Source organism: Salminus brasiliensis, chromosome 2 (genome assembly GCF_030463535.1).
Source record: "Salminus brasiliensis chromosome 2, fSalBra1.hap2, whole genome shotgun sequence".
Lineage (NCBI taxonomy): Eukaryota > Metazoa > Chordata > Actinopteri > Characiformes > Bryconidae > Salminus > Salminus brasiliensis.
The window spans coordinates 26,019,841-26,039,262 of NC_132879.1; the positions used below are offsets into that span (position 1 = coordinate 26,019,841).

The 19,422-nt window shown below is 40.8% G+C and overlaps 3 protein-coding genes across 5 annotated transcripts; 2 read left to right on the forward strand and 1 right to left on the reverse strand.

The window, feature by feature from the left end:
- The first annotated feature begins 111 nt into the window (after positions 1–111).
- Positions 112–12,745, forward strand: thoc5 (THO complex 5). 2 transcript variants are annotated; one of them, XM_072672021.1, is made up of 20 exons: positions 112–148; positions 5,563–5,660; positions 6,239–6,382; positions 6,484–6,597; positions 6,698–6,795; positions 7,400–7,546; positions 8,085–8,199; positions 8,424–8,556; positions 8,692–8,769; positions 8,856–8,899; positions 9,292–9,391; positions 9,520–9,628; positions 9,749–9,850; positions 9,949–10,045; positions 10,316–10,427; positions 10,540–10,643; positions 11,488–11,575; positions 11,833–11,948; positions 12,120–12,313; positions 12,403–12,745. In XM_072672021.1, exons 1-20 carry the CDS (start codon positions 118–120, stop codon positions 12,464–12,466), a joined length of 2,088 nt encoding a protein of 695 aa, XP_072528122.1. In that variant the 5' UTR covers positions 112–117; the 3' UTR covers positions 12,467–12,745. The 2 variants fall into 2 exon arrangements, with proteins under 2 accessions (XP_072528122.1, XP_072528123.1); XM_072672022.1 differs by lacking the exon at positions 112–148 and adding an exon at positions 156–4,374.
- On the reverse strand, positions 791–3,829 carry LOC140548853 (insulin-like growth factor-binding protein 3 receptor). The gene is made up of 7 exons (XM_072672029.1): positions 3,684–3,829; positions 3,336–3,525; positions 2,797–3,055; positions 2,534–2,693; positions 2,287–2,446; positions 1,144–1,284; positions 791–999 (listed from the first exon to the last, which is right to left on the reverse strand). Exons 2-7 carry the CDS (start codon positions 3,492–3,494, stop codon positions 979–981), a joined length of 900 nt encoding a protein of 299 aa, XP_072528130.1. The 5' UTR covers positions 3,495–3,525; positions 3,684–3,829; the 3' UTR covers positions 791–978.
- Positions 12,746–14,975: 2,230 nt separating the features above from the next.
- chid1 (chitinase domain containing 1) lies at positions 14,976–19,292 on the forward strand. Of its 2 annotated transcripts, none has more exons than XM_072672064.1 (13): positions 14,976–15,107; positions 15,736–15,862; positions 16,281–16,430; positions 16,658–16,790; positions 16,901–16,945; positions 17,061–17,167; positions 17,297–17,358; positions 17,541–17,633; positions 17,795–17,896; positions 18,156–18,308; positions 18,635–18,715; positions 18,925–18,967; positions 19,064–19,292. In XM_072672064.1, the coding sequence occupies exons 2-13, from the start codon at positions 15,755–15,757 to the stop codon at positions 19,160–19,162; spliced, it is 1,176 nt and encodes a 391-aa protein (XP_072528165.1). In that variant the 5' UTR covers positions 14,976–15,107; positions 15,736–15,754; the 3' UTR covers positions 19,163–19,292. The 2 variants fall into 2 exon arrangements, with proteins under 2 accessions (XP_072528165.1, XP_072528172.1); XM_072672071.1 differs by having other exon boundaries at positions 15,015–15,107; positions 15,741–15,862.
- The last annotated feature ends 130 nt before the right edge of the window (positions 19,293–19,422 follow it).

The following is a 19,422-nucleotide window of genomic DNA, read 5'->3' on the forward strand; positions in this document are numbered from 1 at the left end:
TAACAGAGGCCCGCCCACCGACCGGCTCTCGACCAATGACCGGTCACTTCTGCGGATTCCATTGGCCTATATGACTGCCAATCACTCGGAGCGCTGCGTAAACGGGTCGTTGTCGTGATGGAGCCGAGCGGGCTGGTACAGGAGTGTGGTATGGAGCCGATTTTGTTCGTTAGCTGGAAAATGGCGATAGTCTGCTGTCACTGTGTCCGCTATAAATGCTTGTTGTGCAGGTGTGTGGAAGGAAGCGACGCGACTGACGACGGTAGGCTAGTCGCTCAACAGTGCAGCTGAGTCTTACACGACTGTTCCCACATCAACGTGTTTCCTGACGTTAGCCCTGTTGGTAGCTAGCTGTACTGTGAGGAGAGGCAGACATCGCTGGATCTTATGTGTTGTTTATTATTATTATTATTATTATTATTATTATTACCAGGGACGTCAGCTTTGGTGGAGACCTTGAAAAAAAGAACTAGTCCTCTGTTTGGTGAACTGCAGCCACACAGTACGATCATACTGTAGAGACTGGTAGAGGCGACAGGACAGATGTGTGTGTGTGTGTGTGTGTGTGTGTGTGTGTGTGTACGATATCGTTGCACGTCACTGAATCGACACGACGTAGAAATACGTGTAACGTTACAGAGAGCTTGAAATTCTGTAGTCCTACTAAAGGTAAGTTGATTGATTAGGTATACTTGAAGCCTATTGATTTTGGTTGTACCAAATATTACATATGCATGCATACATACATAAATGTACAAATTAATACACACTAAACTGACAAGACCAGATGTAGTCATTCAGAAAGCTATTTTAATGCAAAGCGTATACCTCAGTCTTACCTGTACAGTACATTTACTCTTGGAGTAAAACAGTATGCAATTATCTTTCCATTTTAAAGAAAAAGACAACACTCTTTAATCACACTGGCGGTCTCTTGTTTTCGTTAATTAACTCTCCAAGTGAACTCTCATGTGCTGCTCAGGACCCCAGCAGAGTCACCTGTAATGGAAAATTGCATATTTCAGTGAAGGTAATTACATGACCAGCAGTTTATTCTCACACATTAAAGACTCCCAGTGTCACACACACAGTGTAAAGAAGCATGTGAAGTTCCTCCAAGAATATCCCATGAAAAAGTTTCACCTTTTGGCAGTGGAGATCGTTGGCAAGGTGACGACGAGACCTGGAGCAGGTAAGGGTTCCAGTAAGGCACATCATGCTGCAGACAGCCAGCAACACAATGCTCACCAACATCAGATGATATCTAGCTAGCGCTTTCTCTTCCTAGGAAAGTGGAAGCAGAGAGGTTAGTGGTTCTTGAGCATGACCCTTCATGGCCGTGTGAAAACACCCTTTTTCCGTGCGATTGCTGATCATTGAACTCAACACTTCTACAAGTCTGGATCACAGAGAAATGTCACAGAGCTGACAACTCCTTCCTTTTTTATGTGTTTAGCAGCTAAAACATAAATGCTGTTACATCAGTGGCATCATTTAATGTAAAGGGTGACGTATGGAAAAAACATTACACACATTAGTCTATACGTGGTGACACAAAACATATGTAGATTTTTTTCCGATGGGCCAGACGGTCCAGCAGATTCTTCTGGCTGGTTTTCTTAAGTCATATTGTTGGAAACTGATTCTTTACCATCTATAATAACAAGCAAACAACATTGTCTCTCTAAATAGCAACTTTGCAGGAGTAAGTTACATTTTTAATGGAAGTCAGTGTGTTTTTTTTGTTGTTTTGTAACAGCGATGAAATATTGCCCTTAATTAGAAAAGGTCACTCGCATAATCTCTTTAACTATCACATAAAACTACACCTAACATTATTCAAATGTGACTTGGTGCAAAAGCTGCCCTTCATGCATCTGCCTTAAAAATAGCTTCTAGTGGAGTGAGTGCGTCACTAAACAGAACCGGAGTAAATTTACCACAACGTATGACGCACCTTGCCACAAGCAAGAGACAAACAAGATTCTTCTCACATCAGCAGATGTGAAATGTAAAAAAAGCAAATAAGGCTTTTCTTTAGGTGGTGATTTGCTCCAGATGTGCTATGATTGGGTTTAAATAAGACACCCTATGAATGCTTGCTTGAGAATAAAGAATCTTCAATAAATAAGTTCCTTCACAAACACATGGACCGAACTTTAAAACTCACCATCATAGTTTTCTGAGAGCTTGATTACACACACACACACACACCTCTGTATGCTACAGTAGCTGGGCAATATATATTTTACATTCATCATTATATTTATGTTAAATGCTGATTACCTTAGTAAGTAGGACAGTCAGTTTGGGGTCAGGTGTGAACTTCAAGCTGAGGCACGGGGGTGCATTAGGGGCACTTTGCCCATATGATTCTGCAGCAAGAGTTCTTACAGGAGGCATATCCTTCTCCAGGTTGTCACTGCCAGGGCATACTGGTGGCTCCCTGAAAATATATTCTGAACTCAACATACAGGTATAAATCATAAAAAAAAATCCATATTCTCTAAATGTCTATATTATATTTGCTTACGGTTTTGGAGGGAGAAGGTGAGCTGGAGCAGCGATCCTCAAGCAGGATGTGGAAGATTCTGGCTTTGTTTCAGCATTGGTAGGGGAAGAGTTTGATTCAGTGCTTGATAACTGGGTTTGCAAGAACAGTGATATGTTAAATAGCTCCTTCCCAGCATCACCTATGGAAGGAGGAGAGTTCAATAAATAAATGCTGGACAGTTTCTGAAGAATCACTCCAATTGGGTGGCATTCTGTTTTTACACACACTGCACACATACACACCGTATAGGCCTAACTGACTCCCCAGTAATGTAGCACTAATGCTGGCGTGACTGGGCTCATCTCCACTGCGCACTAGAGGCACAAGCAGGGCTACATGAACAACTTCCCTAGCATCCTGGGACACATTTGTGATGGATCCCTCTCCATGATCTACTAGCAGACGAGATTCCTCCTCCTGTTTCCCACGCAAAAGCTCTGTACTGTTCACATGTGTGCAGAACTTCAGACTTGCAAGCGAGCCAAGGATTTGATTCCAGTCCTGAAACACACGTGCACACATCCAAATGACATTTTTGTTCTTGTACAAACATTAAATGAGAAAACTGTTAGAGGGCCTGGTAGGAGCTGCATTAAAGGAACAGCTGAGAAATAAAATACAATAAAATGTTTGGTGAGGCTAAAGAAGCTTTGGATACCACATATGTAATAATAGAAATATGTTCATGTATTCTTTTTATGGTGAATCATTGCTTTAGGTTCAATTTTTCCAAATAACCTCGATACTAATACTAATAAATACATATAAACAGTATAATTACCAAGCTGATGTCTGGGTTCTTAATGTCGTGGTGTTGAGAGTATATCCCAATATTAATAAAGGCTCCAGCCAGGACCAGCAGGCAGAGGGAAAAAACAACCACAGGCGGATGATGTAAAACCGCTGTCTTCAAATTTGTCACAGGCTGCCACTGAGCCATAGTGTACTTACACCCTCAACAGAAACACCACCTGAAACACACACAACACGAATTAGCCTCACATTAGACTCACACGTCCACGTTAGCCAGTGAGCATACTGACAGGTAAGCAGCTGGCAGAGAACTTTGACTGTGTAGACTGATAATCAATGATCTTATCATACTTTTAGAGCAGGAACGTATAGCTACCTTTCATTGATTCATGATTAAGTCGTCCCAGACGAACAGTGGGCAGTTTTTCCAGAGTTTGCGCTGGAAAAATGTCGGCTAGACGTTAAGAAGAAGCAGGACTAACTCTTTAAGTACAACAATGTTGTATAAGCAGATACTTGACTTCCTCAGGTGGGAGTAAAGGAGGACTTTAGTTCATACTTCAAAATAAAGGTCCCACATCGAGTCGACAGAAGCATCGGGGGAGTTTTAATCATCTACAGCCTTCTTTACTAGACTAGACTTAACTCCTGACACGTTGAAAAGCCTAAAAAGAAAAAACAAACGCGTGATAATCAACTCACCCCATGCCTTTTGTTCACTTAATGCAAAGTTTAGGGTTGAAGAATGAACATATCCTTCTGGGTGATAAATGTATTCGTATTTATTTATTTATTAAATAACTTCATCAAATTTATTATAAGCCTATTACTATTATTTTGTGTTTCTAAAGGGTTGCATTACAGATTTAGTGACTGAAAAACATAGATGAAGCGCACCACTAATTCCTCTCTAGTTAGAAACAGACTTTTATTTTAAACTGGTTTCAGATGCGGACTTATCGTAGTATCTGAATTCACCAACCGCCCCGGTGTCCGCGCTGTTGAGGGAATTGTTTGATACAGTCTGAAACGTCTGAAACGTCTCAGAGCTGATAGAAGTGTGACTGGTGAGGCTAAATGTTTTCCTTTGCTTTTATTTTACCCTGTGTGAGCATATCTCCGCTCATGCAAACTGATAGGGGGTGTGAAAGGGTTTGCTTTGTATTAGCTAGCTGGCGTTAGCTACCATTAGCCGGTTTTAGTGGATCCAGCAAGCATCAAACCTAGCTAGTGCTAACGTAGCTAGCTAGCTACATATGTAATTTATCATTTCTTTGTTAATCATGTTTCGCAAATCTACTGAAACGCCACAGTATGGATGGTTTAAACGCCCAGATACGATCTGCTTTCAATATTAAAGTCGGTCATTAGAGAGCCCAGATCCAAACATAGCAAGCTAGCTAACATTAGCATAACTTAGCTTGAAGGTCCCATATTAAAAGAAAGGGGTTTAATGATGCACGGTTTAGATTTAAAAACTATTCCTATAATGTAGGAGTTTTAATTGTATTTACACAACGACCTCAATACACCACTAAAGGTAAATGTTTGATTAGATGGTGTCTTCTACTTGTCTTATTTGTACAGTTATGTATATGCACCACACGTCTATCTAGATCAGTCTCATATATCAAATATTAATCTCAATAAATCGATATAATAAGCAGCTGGCAGAGAACTTTGACTGTGTAGACTGATAATCAATGATCTTATCATACTTTTAGAGCAGAAACGTAGCTACCTTTCATTTGATTAAGTCATCCCAGATGAACAGTGGGCAGTTTTTCCACAGTTTGAGCTGGACAAATGTTTAAATATCTATATCAGTCTCATATATAGCAAATATTAATCTCAATAAATTGATATAATCTCAGATATATCTCAGTGAAGTTAACGAACACCGCAAATAAGGGGCCTTCGAAAGAGACCATCAGACATCTACAGCGTTTGGCAAACGCTCTTCCTATAAGAGCATTAAGTGTTGCTCGGTGGGTTTTATTGGTGTTGCCAGATATTCTTTGCCTGGAAGGAAAATCAAACCCTGATTTTTTCACGGGGAGTGAAATTTCGATATACTGTCTGAACCTTTTTGTTCAATATTTAAGGAAATTGTTACTCCCTTACTTCTAGGACTTCTTACAGCTTACAGTCTAGTTAAAGGAAAATGGGATTAATGTCATGCTATGAACGTGTTATCCAGCCATTGTTCCAGCTGCTCAAAAGCTTAGTCTGCTCTGTGCTGTATCTGCTTCCAGCCATGTCCTCTGACACTCTGAAAAAGCGCAAGGCAAAAGTGATCCGGAGTGATGGCGGAACTCCTGAGACTAAACGAGGTCGGGGAGAAGGGGACCAGGTCAGTGGGTCTTCTTCCTCTCAATTACTCACAGTTTGGGAGAGACTGTTCAAGTGTCTAATGATCTTTGCTGGAGTAGGACCTTTTTGGCCTTGACACATGTAGCAGTTTGACCTTCCGGTGTACAGAGAGTGTTTTGAATACTTGAATGTGAGCCTACTTAATCCCAGAGACGAGTTTATAGGAGTCCTTTTCAGAGTGAGCAGTAAATGTTGGAGATGCTGTGATGCCAGACTCATGTGAAATGTATTGGTAGGCAAGGTTTCCAGCTGGAGGCCCCCTTGTCAGCCAGAAGAAGCTGTTGTCAGTGAAGAACAAGGTTCAGCAAAAGTCTCTCTGCTTTAATTTCTAATCTCTGCTTCAATTTCTAATCTTACATAGCCTGTATCCTGTGCACACACTCTCTGTACGTACACTTGGGTGAAGGTAGAAAATGAAATGCTTGGTGGCTTCTCTGCACCATGACAGAGTAGGTCTGAAGAGGAATGTAGTTCAGATGTTGCCTGTCTCTGGTTTGGAGAGCAGGTGTGAGTGAATATACGCTACCTCTACCTCTTCTAAGTGCTTGTCTTCACTAGGATGTGCGTGTGTATAATGAGGAGGTTGAATTGGAGGGCAGAGACCATGAACAGGATTACATCCATTATAAAAGCACCTGTGACGAACTGGCTAAACTGATGGCTGAAATCCAAGAACTTAAAGCCAGTGGCGCTAAAGAAGGGGTGAGAATCTTTCCTTTTTAAAAAAAAAACAAAAAAAACAACAACCAAGTGGAAAGAAACATTGATGCTAAATGACTAAATATCTGTGTTTGTGCATCCAGAGTTCGGAGGTTGAGGAGAGGCTCAGGCAAGGCTGTGTTCATTTCATTACCCTGAAAAAGCTGAATCGTCTAGCACACATGAGACTGAAGAAAGGACGGGATCAGACACATGAGGTACTCACAAAGAACACACACTCTTTATTTTCCCTTATTTTCCCAGTGCCCTTGCGTGCAGTTTCCCACTTACCTTCTGCTTTTGTCCTGTTTTTTTCAGGCAAAGCAGAAAGTGGATGTTCTACATCTGCAGCTCCAGAATCTTCTCTATGAAGTCATGCACCTTCAGAAAGAAATTGGGAAATGTCTTGAATTCAAGTAAGATCTTCCTTCACCCTTTTTGCTCTGACTTTTATTACACCCTAAAGATTGCTTATCGATAACTACATGCAAAGCAATGTAAACTGGCTGAGTCATTCCTAAGTACATTGATGGCGGAAAAACGCCAGGAACTGCCGGTGGGTCTGAGGAATAATTGGAATATGACTCTCGCCACTTTGTGTGACATCGGTGACCAACCTCCCCATAGAGAAGTCAATTTAAAAAGAAGCATGCAGGTCTTCTAGCCTCTGTGTGTTATTTGCACTCGCCATAGTCAGACACAAATTAGCTTGACGTTTGGCACAGAACAGCATAAGGTTTCTAAAAGGGGAACTTATGCTTGTAAAATTTGGCTACACATGACTTTATCAGTCTTCACACATAGGTTACTGCATATTCTCCGTACAGTTACATGCACTGAACTGTAACATCCGTACTATGGCAGGTTGGAACGAATGCACAGATCCTTAAACCCCTAATGAGAAATTTGTCTCCAAAGCTCAAAACGATATCCGTATGTTGTTTTTGCATTAAGCATCAAGTGTTGTTTCAGGCTCTTCATGTTGTGCGTCTTGTAAAACATAGATTTTTTTGTGTTTAGGTCTCAGCATGAGGAGATCGAGTTGGTGAGTGTGGATGAGTTTTTTCAGGACGCGCCATCCGAAATATCTCGCCCCCATCTCACCAAAGAAGATCCCCACCAACTTACGCTTGCCCGCCTTGACTGGGAACTGGAGCAGAGAAAAAGGTGACACACATAAACACATACAAATACACAAACTCTCAAGGCCCTGCCTACACACTGGGGTACAGTGTGTATGCAAGCTTGAGCTGTAACGAAATGCAGTAATTATGAATACGGTATTCAGAATACAGACATTGAAGTATCTGTATTCAGTCTAGATTACATTTTGCAAAAGTATTCAGGGTATAGTTACTGCTTACATTTTAGGAGAATACTTGCACGCTAAATGAAAAACCATATAGTTGGTAAAAGAAACAGCCAAAGCTTGTTTATTTAAAATTTGGTACATCTTGTAACAACATGCTTATGTGATGGATGAACAAAAGATGAACAAACAGAGGAATGACTGTGACAACAAAACAAAGTTAGGAATTTCAGAACCATATGCAGATAAGCCAGATAAGCAAATTAACAGATGAATTTGTGTTGGGGTTTTTTCACACTCCAATAAACAGGTACTTTTATAAATATAATTTTTTTCCCTTGCTCATGAAAGGGTCTTTATTAGTATTTTAGCTGATGTCATTGATTTGTGATTTAGGTTGGCTGAGCAGTATAAGAGCTCCTTGTGCTCTAAGGAGAAAATCCTGAAGGGAATCGAGCTGAAGAAAGAATATCTCAGCAGCCTTCAGCCAGGCCTACAGGCCATCATGCAGGTAATGCACAGACACACAATGCAGTCAGTTTGTTTTGATGTGACCCTACTCTGCTTTGGGACACTGGCAATAAACCCAGGCTCCAGTTTCCATTTTTGTCTTGGTAGAAAATTATGAATAACCTCTATCACTATTGTTCCAGAATAGTAAATGGTCCCTGTAGTGAATTCTCATTAGTATGATTTTTGTGATGTCTAGTGACAATCTTTCTGTCTCTCTCTCAGGCCTCTCTGCCTGTGCAGGAGTATTTGTCCATGCCATTTGAGCGTGTACAGAAACAGGCTGAGGTTGCACGTCACCTTCCACCCCCTCTCTATGTGTTATTTGTGCAAGCCAATGCTTATGGACAAGCTTGTGGTAAGACACCTGCCACTCTGCTTCTCTTTCAGAAACGACCTTTTACACGACGTTTTTACCTTTTGGTGAGAAAATGGCAACTGACGGCAGTTTTAATGGTACAAAATATACTGATTGGGTGCATTTGTATTTCAGACAAGAATCTAAATGTGTCTATCAGTGGAGATGTGGATGAAGCAAAGGCCCTCTCTAGACCACCTGAGGATTCACAAGGTAAGAACTGTGTGTGCCTGCTTTTCCATTTCTGTTTTGCCTGATGGGATTTTTATTTAGCTTGTGAATGCGTGTTTCTCCCTCAGACGATGAGAGCGATTCGGATGCAGAGGAGGAACAACAGAACACTGTAAGCTACTTTTTTTTTTTTTTTTTGGTCTTTGTGGTTTTGTGGCGTTAACAGTTTGTGGTGTCTAACTTTTTGGCACCTTGTTTTCGAGAGCTTCTCTTTTCTATTCGTGTTTCGGTATATGCTAAATAATGCCGGGAGGGAAAAACCCTACATGACTAGCCCACCTGGAAAATTCCTGAACTTCCTAACGGCCAGTCAGGATGGGGAGGGAGCGGAATCCTATGATTCTTTGGCAAGAAATGTCAGATTTTACGTGGTGGTCATGGAATTATATTATGTCTTTTTTTTTTTTCTTATCTGGAGAGTCTTGGACTTGGTTCTCTTCTCTAAATGTGTTTTTGTTACGCCAATGAATATAGTAAATGTTCTTAGCCTCTGGTTTTCTTCAGAAACGACGACGAGCTACAGTTGGTGTTCAGTTGGATGACAAACGGAAAGAAATGCTGAAACGGCATCCTCTCTCTCTGTGCCTCGACCTCAAGTGCAAAGGTGTGTGTGCCTGTGTATGCAGTATCATTTACAACAATATGGTTGTGTTTTACTTTGTGCTAACACCCTTTTATTCTAATCTTAATCTGTGCCTGACCATGACGTTTCTCCTTCTGTCTTGGCTGTAGATGGCAGCGTGTTGCATTTGTTCTTTTATTACCTGATGAACCTCAACATCCTGACTGTGAAAGCCAAAGTGTCTACCTCTGCAGACCTCTCAGGGGCTGTTAGTGCTGGGTGAGTTTAAGAAGTTTTTTTTTGGGTGCCAGAGAGGAAAATAAATAATTACTAAAAATAACCAAATCTAAAAGGTTACTGGTCAAATAATTCCAGTGCAATGCTGCTTCTATTCTACAGGGAGCTGCTGAACTCAGAGTCTCTGTTAAACTGCCTGTATGCCTCCGACCACGGTCAAGAAACCCCCAACCCTGCCAACCGCTACCAGTTTGACAAAGTGGGGTAAGCTATGCCTGTTGATAAAACAAACTGCACCAGATTCTGCCTTTAGTAAGTATTGGGTAGTGACTGAATGTCTGACTTTGTCCTTTGACCTATAGTATCCAAACCTTTGCGGATTATGTGTCTGAGCTTGGACATCCATACAACTGGGTGCAGAGTCTTGGAGGGTTACAGTTCTCCAGTGACACTCCACAGGTATGAGTGTTGCCACACCTGAGCTATGAAGTTATGTGAGAGAATGTGCTGATATACTGTTGAATATTTATGTAAAATGTCAGTTTGTTTTCTCATTAAAATTGGTCATCATTGGTTTTTCCACTCTAGGTTACTCAATACTGTTACTTAAGTTACTTACTACTGTTACTATGCTGTGTTTTAGAGAATGGCTTCAGTTTCCCAGTGGGGTGCTGACATGACGTTTAGCATGTTGTAACAAATAAAATTGTGTTTATAACTGTGGTGCAGGCTGAAGGGGCATGCAGCTCTCTTAGTGCCAGTCACATGGAAGCCACCATGAAGTTGCTGAGAGGACGACTACTGTCTCGCCTAGCTCTACATAAACAGTTCAGCTCGCTAGGTATGTATGCACTGGAACTGAAAGCATACACTCTTCTTACTCCTTAAACATGTTTTAGTTTTGTTTGACACCGTGTATGTGTTTTTGTTAATGGTTGTATCCATTGTTTTAGAGCACAGCATAGTTCCAGTCTCCAGTGAGTGTCAGCATCTGTTCCCAGCCAAGGTGGTCTCTCGCCTGGCCCGTTGGACCATGATGAGCCATCAGGAGTTCACGGTACATATCTGATTTTAATGAGTTCAGGGTTGTTGTTGGTGGTTTGTTTTTGTTTTTTGCATTTGTATTTTTTACATGTACTTGTATGGCATTTGGTAGATTAAATTCAGAAGGATTTATATTGTCCACTCAGAAAATGTAACTAGCTAGTGCAAATAGGCTATTGTCTAAAGATATCCTTGAGCTAAGATACAGTAGTCAGCTGGGATGCACGGTAACTGATGCCTAGATACAGAAAACCTCAGTGCAGAGATGCCATATATTTCATAGGAGCAATCATGTCTTGAAGGATGGTAGGTGAAGCTAAGCCGTCCTTGAAGTTCGAAGGATCTCTACATACAGCAGGAAGGGGCTAGTCAGAGATTAAAGTTGTCTTTGATCTGGGCAACTACAGGAAGCCAGTAAAGGGATCTTAGGAAGATTGAATTCTGAATCAGTTGCTTGGGCCTGGTGGGACACAAAGGAAGACTCTGGGGTATTTTGACCACTGATGGAACAACCAGGAGAGAATTGCATTAGTCAGGACTTCAGATGCCAAGTAATAAGAATGTATTTGTTGCTAGATTTAATAATATAGGGGCTGGCTTCTGGCTGGCAGTATTAACCTACCGAGGACCAGATATCATCTAAATATGCAGGAATCTGCATGCATGTGACATTGCTGTACTACTAAAGAACCAGTAAAGTCAGGCACATCTATAACTTTGTTCAGTTCAAATATGGTAAATGAGGCTTTTATCATAATTTGGGTCAACTAGTATGTTTAAAACCAGTACAGTTTAACTACAAGATTAACAGCTTATCTGACTATCAGTGAAACGGCAAATTCTTTATCTGTGTTTAGGAACTTAGCTTTGTACATCATGTGGTGAAGGCTGGCCTGGTAAAGGAGACGGACTTGTTCTTCATGGCAATAGTGGAGAGAGGGACAGGTAAGTTGGAAAGATTTGACTAGAGCAGTGGTTTACGTTCCCTGCGTCCTGAGACCATCTTCCAGCTAACTAATCAGGACCTGGTTTGCCAAAAGTGTTTTAGTATTCAGATCATCTTAATTGCTAGAGAGAGTGGGTTTGGGAACTGTAGGTTACAGAATGAAAAGTAGAGCACGAGATCTATATTCTGTAGTTGGTGTGTTACTGGTACACACAAGCACCTTGATGATTTCTCATTCTTTCTATGGTTCTCTCAGCTCGTCTGCAGGCTGCAGTGGTGTTAAACCCTCGCTACCCAGAAGTCACCCCTCTCTTCTCTCTTTCGCTGCTCTGGAAGGGCGAGCGCAGTGGTCGTACAGATGATAACCTGCGGGTAAAAACTGTATTTAACCCTAATCTAATGCTTTTGGTTTCAGTCTTGCAGAATCAGTAGTCATGTTTAGTCTAATCTTTACAGTTTATAGAAATATTAAGCGTGTTCATGTTAAAGTACATGTCCATGAACCAAACAGGCAGTGTTTCTGATTGGTCTTTATTCACACAGGCGATGGAGAGTGAGGTGAACGTGTTCAGGTCTGAGCTCCAGGGACCCCGACCAGGTCTGCAGCTACTGACCAACCAGATTCAGCGTTTGTGTGTATGTCTGGATGTGTATCTGGAGACTGAAAGCCAAGTGTGTGATGGCTCAGAAGGTCCAAGAGAATTCCCAAGAGAGAAAATGTGCTTGCGCACTGCCAGGTAGAAACATGTATACAAATGCTTTATACAATTAAAAAAGAAATTGCACATGCACAGACATACTGACCGCTGTCTCTCTTGACTTTCAGGGGTCCAAATCGCCTGAAGCCTTTTAAATACAATCACCCTCAGGGCTTTTTCAGTCATCGCTGAATGTGGAATACACAGCGTCTCCTGTTATCCCCGGCCTGCTCCCCACCACCTTTTACCCTCTTTTTCTCAGCCTGAAAAATTTGACAAGTGTTTGATTACAATTCTAAGGGTCTGTTTCCTGGAGAGGGATTATGCCCAGTCCTAGACTACACAGCATTCGGATTTCTCAATTGAAAGGAAAATGTCGTCCAAGGCTAGGCATAATCAATGTCCAGGAAAACAACCAATAGTGTTTCATTGTATAGAATGGAAAATAAAACACTTTACTGTTTTTGATAATGGTGTGTTTATTCTGAATTGCCTAGTGACTGCCTAGAAGTGCATGAAGCTGTTTGTGCTTTTGAAGAGTCTTTTACCTTCTGGTTGATAGTAGTGCTCAAAATATTATCCCTTCCTCTCTCAACTTGACAACTCCTCATTTTTCTTATAACATGAGTACGAAACACCACAAATGAGTCCTCAAATACTGGTTAATGAAGCTAAATGTTTAGACATTAAACAGTGATCTCCTATTTACACTGAAATTACATTTAACTTTTTGTTTAATATTCCTTGCACATTGCAGTTTTGCTCAAAAGTATTATAAGATTTTTTTTTTTTTTTGAGAAAGCCCCCTGAATCTGACCAGACAAATAGCAATACATATCAGTTTTAAAATGAACAATCATGATGTGAACAAAATGATGTGATCTATAAAAATGTAAAAAAAAAAATAGATAGTATTCAACCTCCGTAAAAGTGATTGATTATTAGGTAGTGCTGCCCCTTTATCAAAATCTAAATGATTTTAGTTATAACTGATGTAGTATTAAGCTAGGAAAATATGCAATGCCACAGTTAGGACACAACCAACTTACAATTAGTCACCACCTGTGAATCTTTAAAAACACATCAACCCCCAACCCCCCCTTAATTTCAGTAAAATTGGTCAGACTGAATGTGAAGGACAGCTATGAAAATGAAGTCTAAAGAACATCCTAAGGAAAATAAAGTAATAGACATTTCCAAGATGAGAAATGACTACAACAATTCAAGTGTGCTGTAATGGAAGCTGTATCTCTACACGTAGACACTGTGTTGACAAGACCATCTGTAGTCACCTTACCTGTATGGGCGGATGGCTAAAAGAGGAAGGAAGCTGAAGGAAATACCCATCAAAGCTTGCATAGAGGGAGGAACTTTCAGCTGGACAGTGATCCAGGCCAGATCTTAATCCAATTGAGATTCTGAGGCACTACTGAGTATTTTGGTGCACCATGCACTTGTCTAAAGGATTTGAATACTTTTTCATAGCCGTTTTTCTTCCTCCCAAATAAATACTTAAACTTCTTAGTTAAGAATTTAGACCTTTAAAAATTACAGCATTCCAGAATTGATTAAACATCTCAGAGCATGATTGATAATATAACGATTACTCTCATTTATGCTTTACTGATAGGTACAGACCTTGGGTCAGCCCTGTTCTTCGATGAAGATAAATATGGTTCCTGATTCCTCTCAGAAAATCTGACTCAGTAAAGTAAAAAATAAAAATAACTTATTCTGGTTTGGTTTGATCGGGAACACTGTGCCTGGCTGTCTAGGAAAGTATGTTTCAGTAAACCTTTCGGACCAAAAAACAAAACCAAAAGAAATGTCCTGCAGTTATCTAGCCTTTTCTTGAACGTTTGACAGAGTGTGAGCTTGCTGTATAAAATCCTCACAAGGGCCCATATTCAGTCGTCTCAGAGCTGGGGAGCTAATCTCTGGTGTGTTCCTGTCAGATCTGTAAGATCTTTGTAAAGATCTCTCCTACTCTGAGAAGGACACAGGCCTAGATGTACTTTTTAGTCAGAGGGGTTTGATTCATACAGAGAGATCAATCATCTGCAGAGGAACTTTAACAATCCTGCCCAAATATTCAGTTACCACGTTTTATAGGGCCCCTGGCAATCCCAGGCCCTGATCATCTTTATCTTTAATGTTTAAATAGTCTGGCCTGAGGAGGATGGGTCCCCCATTGTAAATCTTGGTTCCTCCCAAGGTTTCTTCCTCCAGCTCTGAGGGAGTTTTTCCTTGCCACTGTCGCCGTTGGCTTGCTCACGGGGGTCTTTGATCCTTCATGTTATTCCTTCTTTCTTCTCTGTCTCTGTCCTTTATTAAGTACTAATTATGTAAAGCTGCTTTGTGATGACAACAGTTGTAAAAAGCACTATACAGATAAATCTGACTTGACTTGACTTGATCTGTGCACAGAAAAGTAGGCATTTTTTAAATAAACAATGAAATAAATGATTAACGCTGTATCTAATCATTTCACCAGCATTACTAGAGACAGTTTCATGGATATGAGTAAATATATGAGCTACAGATCAGTCAAATCGAGGGAAGGATGGTTCAGTAAGCTTTTCGGACCATAGCTGTGGGGACTACGCCTCTGTTAAAGCGCCTTCTCGTTCAAACACAGGAAGGAAGTGCTCGTACTAGCAGCCAGTCACGTGGCCGTCTTCTCCGGTTGCACCCCCACCGCCGCTGACAGCGCTGTAGTAGAGAAGCTAGCTAACTCAGGTACCTGGTCACAGAGATGGTGCACTGCTTTCTGCACGTCAGCGAAATTCTACACATCTGACAACTGTGAAATACAAATTGCAGAAACATCTGGGTAAGTACTGACTGTTATTTCACTGCATATCGCAACAGACAAAGCAGAACCAGCTTTAACTGTCTTTACCAGTGTTTATGTCCCAGACGAGCTAAAGCTGTCCAGCCCTGCAAGTGTTCCTCGGGTTAGCTCAAAGAACAGATCCAAAAGAAATGTCCTGCAGTTATCTAGCCTTTCCTTGAACGTTTGACAGAGTGTGAGCTTGCTGTATAAAATCCTCACAAGGGCCCATATTGATCAGTCGTCTCAGAGCTGGGGAGCTGATCTATGGTGTGTTCCTGTCAGTAAGATCTTCGGAAAGATCTCTCCTACTCTGAGAAGGACACAGGCCTAGATGTACTTTTTAGTCAGAGGGGTTTGATTCATACAGTCGTAGAGTAAAACGATATCACACTGGGCTTCTCTAACAGCTTACTTAATAATTCAGTTAATACATTGTATGGGGGCCCCTGGCAGTCTCAGGTCCTTAGAATCGTCCCAAACCCCTATATGGCACCCCTGATCATCTGTGAGCATAAAAGCATATATTTTTATTAGACAATGACATAAAGGACTAACACTGTCTCTATTCATTTCACTAGTAGTTTCACAAGAAAATGTGCTAGCAGTAAGATATTTTTGTCCCCAGTACAGGAGAACAGACTGAGATGAGAGCTGTCCTGACATTCCTGTACATCTGTATATTGGTCCCTGTGATCAGAGGCACCCTCTCAAAAACAGATGCCAAAAAGTCCAGTAAACTGTCAGAGGCTGAGGTAAAAAAAATGACTAAATACATCTTTTATTTTCAACACAACAGCAGATATAGTTTACAGCAGGTTAAAGATGGTAGGGTGTTGAAATATATAATATATGGGTTGCTTAAAAGTGGATAGGAAAATTGCTTACTGTTGTATTTCCATTTTTCACTTTGACATAATTTGCCATGTCAATTTCATGATGAATGGACCAATAGACATGCCTCAAACTGCTGTGGAATAAAGGTTTTTTTTTACACTGGCTGTCTTTAAAAGCTAAGAATTCTTTTGCCGTGACATTGACAGTATATAAATATAAGGTTGTTATAATAAGTAGCCAAGTCATCTAATGAGAGACAATCAGATGTTGTTGCTCACTATTGCTTTCCTTTACCCTATATATGTGTGTGTGTGTGTGTGTGCGTGTGTGTCTCAGACAGCGGTAGCAGAGCGGCCAGTGCAGGAGCGAGGCCTGGTAGTGACAGATCCCCAGTGGAGGGATGTGGTCAGAGAAGAAAAGAGATATTGCCCTCAGACCATCTCAACACGCAACGTCCAGGGAGCAGTGTTGGGCTACATTACGCCGGTGACTTTTTACCTCATACTTGTTTTTTTTCCCTCTTCTCCCTCTAGGCCTTTTCTGTATTTCTTTAGATCTTACACAATACAGACTTTGCTGCCACATCTTTTATCCGTGAGCTCCACATTTCAAACAGCCAATATCGTAAATGTTACATCATACATTTGGTACATACAGAGGCTTTACAAAAACAACTGTTTCTGTGTCTTTTCTTTTACTGCTGTCATCCTTAGTGGAATGCCCATGGGTATGACATTGCCAAGTTGATTGGGCCTAAACTGACCTCAGTATCTCCAGTCTGGCTACAGCTCCGACGCAGGGGGCCAGAGAGCTACCATATTACTGGCCTGCATGACCATGACCCTGGTGAGTGCATGACACACATTTTCTTTTAAAATGCTCCAGACTATTAATTTAGCAATATAAATAACATAAGACATCACTTCAAGTTATACATTTGTAATGCTTTTTTATAGGTTGGGTCAAAGCTGTGAGAAAAGCAAATAAGAAAAATAAAATATGTGAGTATTTTCTCCATTACAGACTCTCTGTGACTCCCTGCATTAAGTCCTGATGACTGTTCCCTTATCATTTGAATATTCCTTCAACTTTTTCAACCCTCACTCTTTTCTGTAGTACCTCGGTTGTTATTTGATGGTTGGTCTTATCATGACTACATGAGGGTGCTGGACAGTGAGGATGAGATTGAGGAAATTGGAAGAGAGGTTGTTGAGGTGGCAAAGGTAAGGTGGCACATCTGTGTTGGGGGGTTTGTAATGAGAAATAAAATACTTTTACATGATGTCACTGAATAAAGATGGCTGAGAAATAACAGTTACAGGAGAGTATTGTACATTTCATTTGCATTTTAGGCTGAGGGGTTTGATGGCTACACTCTTGAACTATGGAGTCAGCTGGGTGGAAACAAAAGAAAGTCAGTGTGTGTGAGAGTGAGCGAGAGAGAAAGACTATTATATTATATAGAATATTTGTGTCACTACAAGACTGAATGTCTTTAAACTGACTGCATGTTTTTAGCATTTTTGTGGCAGGACTGAATTTCTCTGCACTGAGCTCCCTGCTGAGAGTGTGTTCTGTCGTATTTGTGTGATACAGGGAGTTGGTCCACCTGATCACACACCTGTGCAAGTTCCTGAATGCTGGGAAGCTCACCTGCATTCTGGTCATTCCTCCAGCTGTCAGTCCTGGGTAAGTAAGATGTCACGTGATCACATTACTTGAACACAGTCTTTGCTTCTGTGCAATATTGTCTACCTGTGTCTGAGCCAGAGTCCTGCTCAGCTTTATACCTGGGATTCTGTGCATTAGCAAAAAAATGTTATTTGTTTATTTTTTTGTCTTGTGCTTAGGACAAACCAGCCGGGCATGTTTGGGCAGGAAGACTTTGAGAAGTTGGCTCCAGTTGTGGATGGATTTAGTTTGATGACTTACGATTATTCCACTCCTGGCAGGTTAGACAGGCTCCCTTTCATTCAGCCAATGTGGACATATGATAACTGACTTAACAAAATGGCCAGTCTCTTACATGCTTGTTCAGCTGTCCAATGACTTTGTGTCAGAAGCATTACAAAAAGGAGCTTCACGTGTCTGGAAGGATGCATGTACTACACTCCCCAGCTTGATGGCACAATGCAATATCACGGGGTGGGTGGGTGGAGGTCCCATGTTGATTATTTATATTTTATTTTTTTTACTTGTGTGTGCCTGTAGGCCTGGTCCCAGCTCCCCTCTGCCCTGGATGCGAGAGTGTGTGTTGAAACTTGCACCACAGACCCAATGGAGACACAAGATACTGCTGGGACTTAATCTCTATGGCCTTGACTTCTCTAGCCAAGGCGGGGCTGAGCCCCTGTTAGGGGGCAGGTATGCAGAAAAAATATTCATATATAATATTTATAATTTTTAAATGTAGCTCTCTATAAACTCTTACATATACAATCAATCCAACTATTAAGGAACAGCCCCTGTTGGTTCAATAAATAATGTTGAGAATATTAAGGAAATTTAAGTAGAATTAAGTAAAATCCTAATGCAGAATTTGAGCTAAAGGGAGGGGGGGTACATTGTAAAGATGGAAAAATGTTTACATAAGAATAAATCTACATCACACACACACTGAAGTAGAACTGGTTTTGGTACATACTAGTATGGTCCTTTTAAATGATATCTCTATTTTTGGTCTTTTGTAGGTACATTGAGCTACTGAAGGAAGTTAAGCCGAAGCTACTTTGGGACGAGTACTCAGGAGAGCACTATTTCAATTACAGGAGGTTAGCACCACACACCAATGTGCACACACAGATAACTGTCTCCCTAAATATAGCTCCTATATTTTTTGCTATGGAAGACATCCAGTATCTTTCTTGTGTTCTAGTAACATCTGTTTCCTTCCTCTAATTCATCCTTTTCACACTGTTTGCCAGACATTAGAACTGCTTACAGTTAAGAATGATAACTCAGCTTGGCCTTTATATTTCAGGAATAATGCAGTAAAACATGTAGTCTATTACCCGACTTTGAAGGTAGGGCAGTCTGCATTTTTGTAATAATAAATATTTTTGACAGATATGAATGAAAACAAAATGACAATGACAGGGTTGTTTGTCTTCTCCTTTTAGTCTCTCCAGCTACGAATAGCACTGGCAGCAGAACTGGGCACAGGAATTTCTATGTGGGAACTTGGACAAGGCTTGGACTATTTCTATGACCTTTTCTAAATTGAAATGGGACCACTAATGCACACACATACAAAACATGTTCCATCTTCCCAAAAGTTGATGTGTTGCAGTACGTTGTTATTTAAGACGAAACCAGTGCTGAGCATGCCAATAAAATTATTTTTTACTAGTTCTGCTTTATTTAGAATGTATTAAACGGAGGGCTAGTGTTTCAGACAAACACAAGTATATCATCCTGAACATACATCTGTATATATTTATACATTGAAAAAAAGATTGAAAAAACCTGATGCAATGAA

Excerpts from the sequence above, each read along its gene's own strand:
- thoc5 (XM_072672021.1), top strand. The coding sequence starts at position 118 with ATGGAGCCGAGCGGGCTGGTACAGGAGTGTG. Across the intron at positions 6,383-6,483 it reads CCAGTGGCGCTAAAGAAGGG|AGTTCGGAGGTTGAGGAGAG; the intron begins GTGAGAATCTTT and ends TTGTGCATCCAG. Across the intron at positions 9,851-9,948 it reads TACCAGTTTGACAAAGTGGG|TATCCAAACCTTTGCGGATT; the intron begins GTAAGCTATGCC and ends TTTGACCTATAG.
- LOC140548853 (XM_072672029.1), bottom strand. The coding sequence starts at position 3,494 with ATGGCTCAGTGGCAGCCTGTGACAAATTTGAAGACAGCGGTTTTACAT. Across the intron at positions 3,056-3,335 it reads AGAACCCAGACATCAGCTTG|GACTGGAATCAAATCCTTGG; the intron begins GTAATTATACTG and ends CGTGTGTTTCAG. Across the intron at positions 2,694-2,796 it reads GAGTCAGTTAGGCCTATACG|GTGATGCTGGGAAGGAGCTA; the intron begins GTGTGTATGTGT and ends CTCCTTCCATAG.
- chid1 (XM_072672064.1), top strand. The coding sequence starts at position 15,755 with ATGAGAGCTGTCCTGACATTCCTGTACATCTGTATATTGGTCCCTGTG. Across the intron at positions 15,863-16,280 it reads GTAAACTGTCAGAGGCTGAG|ACAGCGGTAGCAGAGCGGCC; the intron begins GTAAAAAAAATG and ends TGTGTGTCTCAG. Across the intron at positions 17,168-17,296 it reads AGGTTGTTGAGGTGGCAAAG|GCTGAGGGGTTTGATGGCTA; the intron begins GTAAGGTGGCAC and ends TTTGCATTTTAG.